The sequence below is a fragment of the Mus caroli genome, chromosome 3 (assembly GCF_900094665.2).
Source record: "Mus caroli chromosome 3, CAROLI_EIJ_v1.1, whole genome shotgun sequence".
Taxonomy (NCBI): Eukaryota; Metazoa; Chordata; class Mammalia; order Rodentia; family Muridae; genus Mus; species Mus caroli.
In genome coordinates this window covers 116876142-116889705 of record NC_034572.1, presented here as the reverse complement: position 1 = coordinate 116889705, position 13564 = coordinate 116876142, and the positions used below count along the sequence as shown (strand labels likewise).

The window sequence follows — 13564 nt, the reverse complement described above, 5'->3', positions numbered from 1 at the left end:
CTATGGTCACTTGTTCTTTGACAAAGGAACTGAAACCATCCAGCGGAAAAAAAAGAGCATTTTCAATAAATGGTGCTGGCTAAACCAGTGGTTATCATGTAGAAGAATGCAAATTGATCCATTCTTATCTCCTTGTACAAAGCTCAAGCCTTAAGTGGATCAAGGAATTCCATATAAAACCAGAGACACTGAAACTTATAGAGGAAAAATTGGGGGAAAACCTCGAAAATATGGGCACAGGAGAAAAATTCCTGAACAGAATTTCAATGGCTTGTGCTGTAAGATCAAGAATCGACAAATGGAACCTCATAGAATTGCAAAGCTTCTGTAAGGCAAAAGACACTGTCAGACAAAAAGGCCACCAACAGATTGGGAAAGGATCTTTACCTATCCTAAATGCGATAGGGGACTAATATCCAATATATACAAACAACTCAAGAAACTGGACTCCAGAAACCATTCTTAAACCCAGTGTCACAGCTGCGGTAGAAGCAGTACAGAGTTCGTGCTGGATCCAGATCCTGTGCCTAGTCTCCATGCTGGGCTGCAGCATGGTCCCTCAGTCCCTTTGCTTCTGCACTGAGGCCACATTTGCTTTCACCCCATTTCTCTTAATGGCAAACTCCTTTCAAATAACCAGCTTTCCACAGATGCCTCCATCACTTTTAGTTTTTTGGACCTTCAGCTCTTGTGAAACTCCAAGTCAGTCTGAACGTCCCACTAGTCGGCTAGCACAAGTGCATTTTACTAGGTCTGTATATGTATCTGCTAGTCTAAATTTTCTGGCACCCACCAACCTACAGATGCTGTGCTGAGCTGCTGTAAGGTGACTTCATATGTAAAGGAAGCTAACAAGAGGAAGTCTGCTGCTAGGAACAAGCATAGAAATAGCTGTAAGCCTGAGGATCTGGGGAGGTGTTGCATACTCCACTGTGCTGCAGCAATTAACATATATCCTGTCTGTGATGAAGCTGAGGAAGGCACCCATAGAAGAGTTGCCATTCTCCTCCGTTTACATATATATTCATTAATCATGGTCTCATGTGACCAGTTTCCATTTGCTTTTCTTACAAGGACATAGTTAACCATTTTTTTAAAGTTTTTGAGAGAACTATTTATTACTTTGTATACTGAAGGAAATGTAACACCAGGAGCCAAGAGCAGAGTTCCCAGGTACAAGCAGCTCAGCTGGCGGTGTCTGTACTGAGGATCTTATAAACACTCTTTTCAAGGAGTGTTTCTGACAGCCTGACACTATACTACGAAACCCTTTACAGAGCTCCAGGTTTGTTCTCAGCCATCCAGTGGGATTTTTTTGCTATGTACTTCCTGTGATAACCTTATTTCTGTTTAAATTTTCAAAAGACATAAAACACAGTAAGCCAGAGTACATGAAGTAATTTATTGATATTGGTTAAGATCCATTATATACAGGTAGAAACCATCAAAATTGTACAAAGAACCATTAAGAATATAGATACCGTTTTATAGACAAAACAACTGGAAAATATTTTAAACAGACAATATATAATTATGAAAAAAGGAGAACACAAATTGTTCTACCGGACAGATTTCAGGCTTTTTAAAAGTCTGCTGTGCAGATTTTATGTTGGAAAAAAAAATTCTGTTTAATGTCATCATGGGGTTTTAAAAAAATTAGGTATAAGATAAAAATGAAGTCTTTTCCTCTCACGGTAAAAGAGAGAGGAACCAAGATAATTTTATCATGAATCTATACAGTTTGAAAAATAATTTATATAACAAGCACAAAGAAAATTGAGGCTGCGAATGGTTCTGTAAACTATGTATTTATGAAATGCAAATTGTGTCAGCTTTAGAAATTAGAAGCTGGACAGCCAGTAATGGACTCTTCCCTTTACAGTACCCCCCACACCTCCACGGGCTTGCCACCTGAGCACCCGAGCTGAAGGTCTGTGTGCTGTCCAGGCAAGCTGTCCTGAAAGTGATCAAGAAATGAAAACTAGCCTACTATCATCAGAAAATTAGGCACCAAGTCGGAGACTGTCTCCTCGGGAATGCAACCAGAGGGAGAGCCGAGGGCTCAGTTAAGCAGTTGACAGATCTCCTTGTGAACACAGCAGAGGAAATCCACGTACGACGATCCTCCATAGAGCCCTTTATCTTCCACCAGGAACTGTCGGAAAGCCATCTCCCGCTGCTCTCGCTGTTTAACCACGATGAGCTAGGAGATCGGACAACAGCTGGTTAGGAACACACTGTGAGTAAGGTGCAGCAGTCTCGTTGCTTCAATCCCACCAAATGTGGTAGCAGTGTGGGGCCTGGATGATGTGAGCATGTCTGTTTCCGTGGGTTTTTAAAAGGTATGTGTGTGTGTGTGTGTGTTTGTGTGTCCCCGTGTGTAGATCCCTGGAGCCAGGATTACAGTCACCCGATGTGGGTGCAGAGAATAGAATTCAGTCTTCTGAAAGGGCAGTGTGTACCATCTCTCCAGCTCTGTGCCTGTTACTTGGAAGAGGAAAGAGACACTAGCATTTAACCCCCAGAGACAATATTAAGTGGCAAATCAACATGAAAACTTATCATAAATAGAATGCCATGGGACAAAACACTTCACACTGGCAATCACTGTCACCTAAGTCTCAAAGGACAGGGCAGGTCAGAGAACATTCCAGACTGGTACACAGTGTGCTGTATAGCAGCGATATAGAGACAGTCAGCATGTAACTTATTACAGACATTTAAAAGCGTGGGAAGGGATTAGAGACAATCCCCATAATAGTGAGTCTGGGCCCTTTGCAGGACACAGGATATGCGTGCGGCAGAGGAAATGGGAGCCAACAAGTAGCAGTGAGTACATTAGTGAGAAGAAGGGAACTAACTAGAGTGCCATAAGTCTAGGTGGGTGGTGGCCAGAATAAGAATAGGGATAGAGATGAAACGGAGTACATATGAGAGAGAGAGACTAAGTCAGAAGCACCACTGCTCATGGCAACAGACCCACTGCCCCCGGTGCAGCCACAGCTCCGCGGACTGCTTTGTGCTTATAGCTCTAATTGGCCTGTGCTGTAAATGCAAGAAACAACAGATATGTAAGATGTAATATGAAAATGTAGAATCTCTCCATATAGTGTATATTGAGTCCATGTGGAAATGCTAACACCGTTCCCTATATAAGGAAGAAGAGCCTGGGCCCTGATATCCTTCATTGGTGAGACCGTAAGGAGTGCCTACACAAGAAGACCTGCAGCTAGCACCCGCATCATCTGTATAGTAGGAGAGATGTGCGGCATGGCCAGGAGGCCAGGAGTCATAGAGAGAATGCCCATGCTTCAAATTCAGGTTTACACACACACACACACACACACACACACACACACACACACGTATAATTTTAAAGTTTAATTTAAAAAGAGAGATTGAAAATTGACTAAGGCAAGAACTTGTGCAGATGAATTTCCAGAGACTGGAGCTCTAGTTCAGGACTAACACTCCCCCAGCATGTGTGGAGTACTTGGGCTTCTCTCCAGCCCCAGACCCTGCCTGTGCACTGAGCCCATACTGGATGGAAACAGTTCTTGAATGTCAACTGTTCACCCAGATGTCTAGAGACTGTGAGGCTGTTAGATTTCCGCTACCTCAGCTCTACTGAGAGCTGATGTCTGCACGCAGGAGTTACTTCTATGGTGAAGATTAGTAATTGAGATTAGCATCCAGTTTGCACTTCAAGAGAAAACAGTAGCCTGGGCCATGCAGAGGCAGGCATCCAAAGTGTCTCATACTTTAGAGTAAGGAGTTCAACAGTGTCCCCACTGGAAAGCTCCAAACCCCGGAGGCTCCAGCACAGCTTACAGAGGAGATGGGTGCAGAGCAGCTGGAGCTCCAGCACAGCTTACACAGATGGGTGCAGAGCAGCTGGGGGCTCCAGCACACAGCTTACAGAGGAAATGGGTGCAGAGCAGCTGGGGCTCCAGCACAGCTTACAGAGATGGGTGCACAGCAGCTGGGGCTCCAGCACAGCTTACAGAGATGGGTGGAGAGAAGCTCCGACTTGGCAACAAAGTCTAACTTTGGATTCAGGACATTATTCAAACAAAATAATAAAATGGTTTAGGGTAATTATAATTGCAAAGTCTTCCAGATATAAAACAAACCACTTTGGAAATGTTCTGAAGGATATTTCTATGACTACATAGGATGAGGCACTAAAGGAAAGCTATTGCAAAGGACATCGATGACAGCAGTTACTTCCGCACTACAAGGAAGGATGACGTCAGGATCGGGAAGTTGGTGTCTAGTAAGAAAGCCCATGGTCACAGCTGTTGATGTTTATGCTTGTGCTTAAGAAGTATCTAGACATACTCAGAGGTGGACGTTTGCTATCAAAGATCATGAATATGACATATGATCAACTATGAACATGCATTAAAAGGTTTCTGAAGAAATAAGTCTTGAAGGAAGAGGGGAGATTTTCATTTTACCTTCATTGAGTATGGCTTCTTTTGCTGGATATTATTCATTATCATTCTGAGTTGTTGAGAGTGTGGACTTCCCACCTCAGGCAGCGATGTCTAAATGTAAGAGCACCACAATTTCAGTACAACTTGAGACACTTAGAACAGAAGCAGCAATATGAGACCCCCGGAATGTTAGAGGCATCTCTCATGTGCCGCATAGACTATTTATTGGCTCAGTTCATTTACCTGAAAACTGAAAACATGGAAAACTAAACTATAAACCACTCATTTTTATTAGCACACATGAACGAGTTATCTCTTTCAGAGACACAGGTCATGGCTGCGGTGTATTTTAGGAAGAGATGGTCTAAAGACGAAGGTGACTAAGCTCTTTCAATGTCATATCGGGAGTGAAAAGAATGTCTCTTTCCCTTCTTTACCAAATTCTACAGTGTTCCACCGTTAAAGAAACCACAAGGGCTGATTCCTCCAAGAGTTTCTGCCCTTTTCATTTCCACGACATCTGTTTAGCTTGTAAACAGCACAGCTGCATTTGGAGTTCTTCAGTTAAGAAAGACAGGATGCTAATGCTGCCTTCTCAGTGAGAAGATACCAAGATGCAGTCACTCTGCCTGTGAGTTAGCCACCATGGTGAGGAAGCACCCCATAAAGTAAGGCTTCAAGTCTTAGGGAAAACTACAGCCACGGTATCTCATAGTTCTGAGGAGGGCAGAATATTTATCACTGTTACTCCATCCCTTGTGTAGATTTTATGGAATCATCATGAATCATTTGATTCAAGAAATAGTATTATGCATAACACAAGTCTCACACATATATCCCAGAGTGCCAAATGAGTCTATTAGGGTCTTAGTTTTGTTTCATTTTCTTGAAAACTAGTGAGGAGGTGTGTTAATACAAGCCCAGGCCCAGGATTCCCTGTGGCTGAGAGACCCACAATCTCATGTGCACTGAGGGCTTACAGGGAAGTCTGTGCCAATGTTAGCTCTGACATTAGTGCCAAGTTTCCTAAGATATTTTGAAAACAGATATGTGTATTCACTTCTTTATCAACACATGATTTCATTTGTCATGACTAACAGAAGAGAGGGTTTAGGGTGGGATTTGGGACACAATCTGTTTTGTGTGGTTTTTATTTTGTGCCTCATTAATCTTAGTATGAAGCAAAATATCTATGAAGGATTCTGAATGTTCTCAAACAGGCAGTTCATCAGCAAGGATGAAGAAACCTGAGTTGAAAACTAAATGCAGGTTCTACCCCCGACCTTATCACCCACAAGAACCTGCCTCTGGCTTCACTAGTTCATCAGGAGCACACTGCTGCTGCAGTGTGTGTGTGTGTGTGTGTGTGTGTGTGTGTGTGTGTGTGTGTGTGTGTGAGGTCCTCTGCAAGGACAGCAAACATTCCTAACTACAAGCCATCTCTCCATCTCTGCATTATCAGTTTCTAGTGAAGCCCTGTTTAGGTTAACACTTCAGTAAATTACTTTACCCTTTCTCATTTTTATTCATCAAAATACGATTCTCATATCGAGCTATATAAACACACACTGTTTTTCTCCTTTGTATCATAAAACTGCACATAAAATCAAAATTTATATTTGAGGGTTATCACAAAAACTGAAGAATACTTGCCATATCTGTGTTGATATGTGCAAACGATGGCACATTAAATATTCCCTGAATCAGCTCTGGTGGGCTGCCCACTCCAAACCATAAGAACATGTTCAGACCATTAGCCAGCAGGAATATTCCTTCTTCAGAGAGTCGGGACTCGGAGCAGCGGACGGCTGGTGGCAGTGCTGCGCTCTTCACATCTAACGTGTGCTGTTTGGGCAAAGTCAAGACACTCAGAACTTGTTCCTCTGTTCCTCTCTCTTCTCCTTCCTTCCTTTCTCTTCCCCTTCCCCATAGTTAATTAAAACTTACAAGAACCTCTGCCTTGTGCAGCTAGTGGTCTTTTTGAGGGAGAAAGGCCGGTTGCATAAAATAGGACGTGCATACTTGTAGGTGCCTTTAAGAGCTGTACAGGAAGTGAACGGTAACCAGGATAAGTGTCAGTGTGGGGCGGGGCTATGAAGGCAGCTGGCAAAGGTAGTCGTGAGTAAGGCTACCTAAGGAGGTGAGAAGAGGTTAGGAGCTGAGCCTGGAGAAATGAAAAGAACATTCCAGACACACAGAAGCACATATGCGCAGATCCTGAGGTAAGAGCCTGAGTAGGGTGTTGAGGATCTGCAAAGAGACCTGTATGGCTGTCACTATATAAGAGGACAGAGCTCAGAAAGGGGGAGAGAAGGCTAACACTGGGCCAGTGATGCCCTGGACTGGCCTGAGGGATAGAACGCAGGCAAGGAGGTGCTTCTCACAGGCTGGACTCAGTTTCTAACCCATTGACTCACCCACTGTTGACAATCCAATTTTATGTGGCAACCGATCATTTGAAATAATTCATTTCTTACCCTCATATCCATCGAAATAATATCCTTTGTTTCTAACACAATTTATCACTGGCCACATCACTACTTGTGGCAGGATTTTCTCTGTCTAATTAATTTAACTATTAGTGCAGCAGGAGGCCTGTGATTGCACAGGGAAAAGGGAGGTGGAGCTAAGAGTTGCAAGACAGGGAGCAACACAGAAGAAAGAAAAGGAAGCAAGATTGAGGACGAACAGGATGATTCAGATTCCACATGGTTTTATATAGCCACAGGTAGATATAATATCATATAGGGATAGAATAATTGGCGTAACTTGTCTAAACTAGGTGGGCAGCTTGTATGTACCATTATCAACTGGCCCTGAATTTATTGTGTGGGCATCTTGTATATTGAGAATTTATTGATATATAAATCTGACTGATTAATTATAAGCTTCTAGAGTTTTGTTTTACTGGGTTAGTGGAATGTGGGACCGCCAACCACAGGGGGTTTTTGGCTGAGAAGGTACAGGCGGTACTGAGACAAGTGAACTGGAGCTGGGAAGGGCTATGGGGGCTAGCTTAGAGACAGAGGATTAGAGACAGGGGCAGAGAGAACCTGGGTGTAGCACGGGAACTTGCCGTTCTTTTTAATATTCCCAGCAACAACTACAAGTGCCTACTGTCTGTTAGCACTATGATCAAGGAGGAGTTGTACACATCCCACCAGGCAGAGTGCAGGGCTTTCAAGACGTTAACCACACCTCAATAGAGAGAAATGCGTTGCCATGGGAGCCACTGAGGACACCAGCAGCTAGACTCTTGCATGGCATGAGTACCCTCAAGTATGTGTTCATCTGTTAGCCTCTGACTGCACACGGTGACTCTTAGTCACACATTATAGGAAGACAGACCACACACGCCCACACAAGATTCCCCCAGCATATGTAGAAGTGAGTGGTCTTCTAAGATGTGGAATTCGGTTGAAGTCTTCTGGCACCAACTTGTTTATAGACTTCTAAAAGGGCCTACTTAATGGATTACTACCACCTTGAGAATAATGCAGAAAGGAAAGGGACCTGAACAAGCCAGTGAAGCAGGACTCCTTACACCCTTCCCCGGCCACGCTGAGCACATGAGCATGCTGCATGCTGGAGAGCTTCTGCTACGGGCCCAGGCTGCACAGTGCTGACTCCAACACATGCTTCCCTCCCGGACATCTCCAGGGCCCATGCTTACGATTGGCAGGAGCAGTGGATAGAAGAAGAGCTGGGAGTCAGCCACACCCATGGTCATGACCAGCTGCCGCTGGTAAGCCCGCTCATCAGGGGAGATCTCTGGTCTGCTGAGCAGCACACAGTTTTTCAACAAACTGTTCATGTACACAGGCAGCACCTTCATGGAATCTGGCAGTATAAGCTGAAAGAGAAAACACTTGTTTCATGACTGTTTCCTATTTTTACCTTTCTCTCTCTTTGTATACCTGTATATGTGTGTGTGTGTGTCTGCAGGCAGGCAGGCCAGAAGACAACTTCCGGTATCATACTAGCATGGACTTCCATTTCCTTTGAGACTGTCTCACCAGTAAAGCCAGCTAGCAGAATGGTGAGCCCCAGGGACCTTCCTGTGTCTACTTCCCCAGCATGAGACGACACGATCACACCCCTCTATTGTGCCCAGGGTTTTGATACCGGCTCTGGAGATTAATGAGGTCCTCATATTTGTGAGGCCTGGGCCTTGCTGACAGAAATCTTCCTAGCCCTTTAGCTATCTACCTTTCTAATGAAAAAAAAAGTGTGTGTATGTATATGTATGAGTGTATGTGTATGTGTGTATATATGTATGTGTGTGGGGGGGTTGGCGTGTATTATCAGAATCCTCCAATCCTCAATGACAAGAAAAGCTCCCCTCAGGACCCTGACAGGATGCATTCCACATCTTATACCCTTCCTTCATATGTACACCTTCATATCAGAAGTCTCTTCTCATATTCTGCTGAGTAAGAAGTATAACAGTATCAGAAAATTGTTGCTGATTTAGGCAAGCACATTCCACAGTGTTTTACCTCAACATCTGATCTCACTTCAAGGCACCAGAGTGAGTAAACAGAAGATGCAGGAACTGGGACACGGTCATGATCCAGAGCCAGCGGCCCCAGTGCCATTTCTAAGCAACTTGTATGAAGAATACATGCTCTTGGCTTCACAGACAGAAGTGCATATTTACCCTCCCAACATCCTGGAATTTTACTCACTGCCTCAAGTTAACCAGGAATATTCAGGTTGTTTATATATCCATCATTTTAAGTGCCACAGCAGGGTGAGCTTGGCACTTATGAAGACAGCTCTACAGAGGCTGGCTAGAGAGGGCTGGGTTGTACGGACCAGAGGGAAGAAAGGAAGAGAAACAGGAAAGAAGGCTGATGGAGGAAAGCATCATTAGAGTGGAAGAAAACAAGAAGGAAGTGTTACTAATGTCCCTGAGGTTAGAAGGAAAGTGTGTAGCCACAGATTATTACTGTAAAATCTCCCCTGAAATTAGTGAAATTACCCTGGAGAGCAAGGGTTAGGGGAGAGCCAAAATCCATCCAACCCTGGTTTGACCGAGTTTGGAAAATGTTTTGCATTTTCTAACAACAAAGCAGTCATGAACAAAAACATTGGCAATTTTGTAGTTAAAGTCTCTGTCTTTTTTTTTTTTTTTAAGAGGACTTCACTGGCATTTTAAATAAAAGATTTACTTTATTTTAAGTGTGCAAATGTTTTGCTCCAATGTATGTGTGTGCGGTACATGAATTTCTAGTGTTCTCAGAGGTCAGAAGAGACTACAGGATCCCTTGGAACTGGAGTCCCAGATGGTTGTGAGCCACCATGTGGCTGCTGGAGATCAAACGCAGTACCAAGTGTTCTTAACTGCTGAGCCAGCTCTTCAGCCCCTCGTTTGCCTTGTGAGGAACATTTCACTCTCAAATAATACGAGTGGCTTATTAGCGTTCCTAAAGTTAATGAGCCCACATATGTAAACCAGAACAGTTACTGGAACATTCTTCTGATGCTTCTCACGGCAGAGCCCCTGAGTCTGAGTGGTTCCTCCTTAAATGTCATAGCCCAGTGGCTTTGGTAACTGCAAAAGCAGTCCACACAGGTCCGTTACACAATCAAGGTATGTGTCTTGATGGTCTGGCTTGGTGTTGGGGTCTGGATCTGGAAAGTGTTCTACAGACGCAGTATTGAAGGCTTGGTCCTCAGGTTACCAGTATATGGAGGTGGGTGTTGGAGATGACTGGATCTCCAGGACCCTAGCTTCATTGGTGGTTGAAGGGTGCCATGAAAGGCTCAAATGGAAAAGGACAAATCGCAATTTCAGAGAGCAGGAATCCGCTCTATTGCCTTGCCCTGAGTAAAACAAGTGTCTCAATGGTTTGCTCTACATTTAAGCCATAAAAGCAGGTGATTGGGTGTAGATACAAGTCTTCTAGCTTTTAAACCAGAATGAGATAGCAAGTTTTACTTTTCCCCCTTAAACAAGCAAGATCGTTTTTTTTTTTTTTCATTTAAGGTCTTTAAAGGCAAGCCATTTTAATATTAGCAAATAAACTTTGAGAGAAGACACTAACTGTACCTGCTCTGTGTCAACTGATCCTTCTGAAAGGAGAGCTACTCCAGAGGCAGAAGAATGTCTTCCAGAAATCCAAGATGGGTAGTGTGGATGGCTGCAAAGTGCTCATGACTCGACTCCATCCAAGATGGAGTCCATAAGCACCTGGTGGGATCACATGACTCAAACAAGCACACTTCCCAATTCTGCCTGTCTGGCTGCCTGCCTTGCTTTTCTTATCCCCTTACCTTCCTTCCTTCCTTTTTTTTTTTTTTTTTTTTTTTTTTGGAGTCAGGTCTCATAGTGCTGAGGTAGGCCTCAATAACCTGGACCCCTGATTCCGTTCTCTGTTCCCTCCCCAGACATATAACCAAGAGAACTGACCAGCCATGCATAACTGTCAACACAGAAATTAAAAGAATGGGTGAATAATCACTTCGGGTAGCCCAAAGGGGACTTCCCTGTAAAGTGTGGTCTAACAAACATTTGCCCTCTTCTCTCAGCTGGTAAATTTAGATGGCCTGTATTCTCTTCCTGCTGGCAGCTTCCTCAAATGTGGAGTAACTACTTTAACAAAGAATTGGAAAAAAAATTTCCACTAGTTGCTCACAGAATTCGTTTTGAATCAAAATCAGCCAGCTCTTCAGGATCGCACAGTGAAAAGTGGCAGCTAACTTTCCTGACACAGGGAAGCCGGTGATGAGAGGAGATAAGCAAGGCAAATGGCTCGAGGTTTACCTAAATGTTCAAACCACTTCCATGATGCCCAGAGACACTTGTTTCAAAGTAATTAATACTGTTTAAGCTGAGACAAGAGGATTGCCACACATTCAAGGAGTGCCTGGTCTACACAGAGAGAGGCAGGGCAGTCAGGTCTATGTAACTTTTAAGTGAAAATAATTCCATCATCTATGCTATAACATATTTACCTTTGAAAGAGCCACTGTTATTAATACCATCAATTCATGGCAACCTTATTTATATGCCTCAAATATATTTAAGTATTCACATTTTACAACGAAATACCTAGGTCTGTATACAAAAGGGAATCCGAGCATATTGTGACATTTCTCTGTTTATAAACAGTGTATTTGTGGCTGTCTCATTTTTTTGGTCAGACCCTGTAAAACCCAAGTTTCTTTTTTGATGTTGGCTATAAAGAAAGGTACATAAGTGCAGGGTCACCTTCCCCCCACCCCACCCTAGCCACACCCTCACTTTCCTTGGCTGCAGGCTCTCCTTGAGAGCATCTTGGAACAGCAGCTGCATGCGTGCTCTGCATTCGCTGACAGCTCAGGACAGCAGGGACCTCCTCACCTGGCTTGCTGCCGACGGACTCGCACAGTGCTTCCGGTAACACGCCAACATATGGGCAGTCTGATTAACTAGAATTTCCCGGATGGTCTTCAGAGGCTGGTTCAAAACTGCCTTAAAAGCTAGAAGCATCGAACCGCAAACAGAAAAGACAGAAAGCTTTAGAAACCGATCTCCTTGAATAATAACAAGGAACCAGTTGCTGTTATCTTCGGACCAAACAAGGATAACGCTCTCCACTGCTCCTCTTTTGACTAGTGTGATCTAGGCAAAGAGGGACACTGGTCTACTTATGGCAAAGGGTTACAGCGACCCATATTTATCTTGAAACGACTAGAAATAGAATTCCATACACAGAAAAGACAGAGCAGTTTGTTATCTCCCCAGGTCCTGACTTCTGCAGGCTGGAAGGCTCTTTTCCATACCTTAAGTATAGGCTTTCAGAAGGGCAAAGAAATCACCCATCCTGCTTCGTAGTCATCAGGGCTCAGATAATCAAGAGTGGTGTAAGTCAGCAGTGCTAGAGAACACACTCACACTCCTACATTACACCTCAGACGCCTCACTAGCAAGAAAACTTAGGCTAAATCTGTGTGGCCTGACCCCGGAGAGTCTGGTCTCCCCCATTATGGCTAGAGGAGATGACCATTCTCCAACCTTCGATTTCACCGGTTCTTGTAGTATTTTCCAGCTTCTAACTAGTTACCCAATGAGTCTCAACTGACTCGCCGAGCTATGAGATTAGCAAGACGCTACCTGACTTGGCAAAGAAGTTGATAAGGGCATCTGTTTCACAGCTCTTGTACAGATCCGCTAGCTGGGTGCTGCAGTTTAAGGCGAGATTGTGAATCCGGAGTCTTCGCTGACCACTGATGGTCGTGTAGAGCACAGCACACTGCAGAAACAACATGGAGACCTGGGTATTACTGACCAGACCCAGCCAAGCTAATTTAATCCCTCTGGAGTGTATAGAATCATATGTGCAGATGAACTTTTTTAAAAAATTCCCAGTGTCTCTGTTACTTTTCAAGATTGAATGATAACTGGGGGAAAGCTAATTAATTCACTGTAACATTTCAATGGTTTAAGCGATCAAGCCAGTCACGTGTAAATATCTGTGCACATTTCACACTGACTTGCATTTCACAGATTTTACTACCATGGACCTACGTCCAGAAACAAAGTTGGCATGCATGCCTAGCTCTGCCCAAGATCACGTCCCATGAAAGAGCATAGCTATTTTTACAGTGCACTCACATCTGCTGGAACACAGCCACCACCTAGGCGCCTGTGATTCAAAACCTAGCATTAGAACTCTGCTCATCCTAGGTCAATCTCTCCACCCTTCCAGTGTAAAGCTGATGTTTGAGAACTAGGAGCTTTAAATCGATTTTTCTTATTTTATTTCTTTAACTGACATTTACTCAAAGACAGTCCTATCCCACTTGCTTATGACATAATGCTTAGCAGAATCCCAGAGGCTACACTGTGACCCCTATATGCTGACATTCTAACCCCCCAGCCCTGCACCTTAGAATAAGACTTCACTTGGAGGTAGGGCCTTTTGTTTTCTTTTTTGAGATTTCTCCCTCCCTTTCACAACATCTCTCCCTTGCCTTTCCTCTCTCCAAATCCTCCCATTCCATTCACTCCTCCGCTCTCTCCTTAAAACCCATGGCCTCTTATCTCACTAATTGTTATTACATGTACATATGCATGTGTGTGTTATTTTTTTTTATTACGTATTTTCCTCAATTACATTTCCAATGCTATCCCAAAA

The 13564-nt window shown here is 43.7% G+C and overlaps 1 protein-coding gene across 1 annotated transcript in view; it reads right to left on the bottom strand.

Moving 5' to 3' along the window:
• Positions 1 to 1382: 1382 nt before the first annotated feature.
• Positions 1383 to 13564, bottom strand: part of Sec24d (SEC24 homolog D, COPII coat complex component) — a 101866-nt gene continuing 89684 nt past the window's right edge. Inside the window, exons 18-23 of the mRNA XM_021157473.2 lie at positions 12541 to 12679; positions 11788 to 11906; positions 8113 to 8292; positions 6093 to 6284; positions 4461 to 4550; positions 1383 to 2203 (exon numbers count right to left, since the gene is read on the bottom strand). Of these exons, the coding sequence (XP_021013132.1) occupies positions 2063 to 2203; positions 4461 to 4550; positions 6093 to 6284; positions 8113 to 8292; positions 11788 to 11906; positions 12541 to 12679 (861 nt within the window). The 3' untranslated portion in view covers positions 1383 to 2062. The remainder of the gene's footprint in view (positions 2204 to 4460; positions 4551 to 6092; positions 6285 to 8112; positions 8293 to 11787; positions 11907 to 12540; positions 12680 to 13564) is intronic.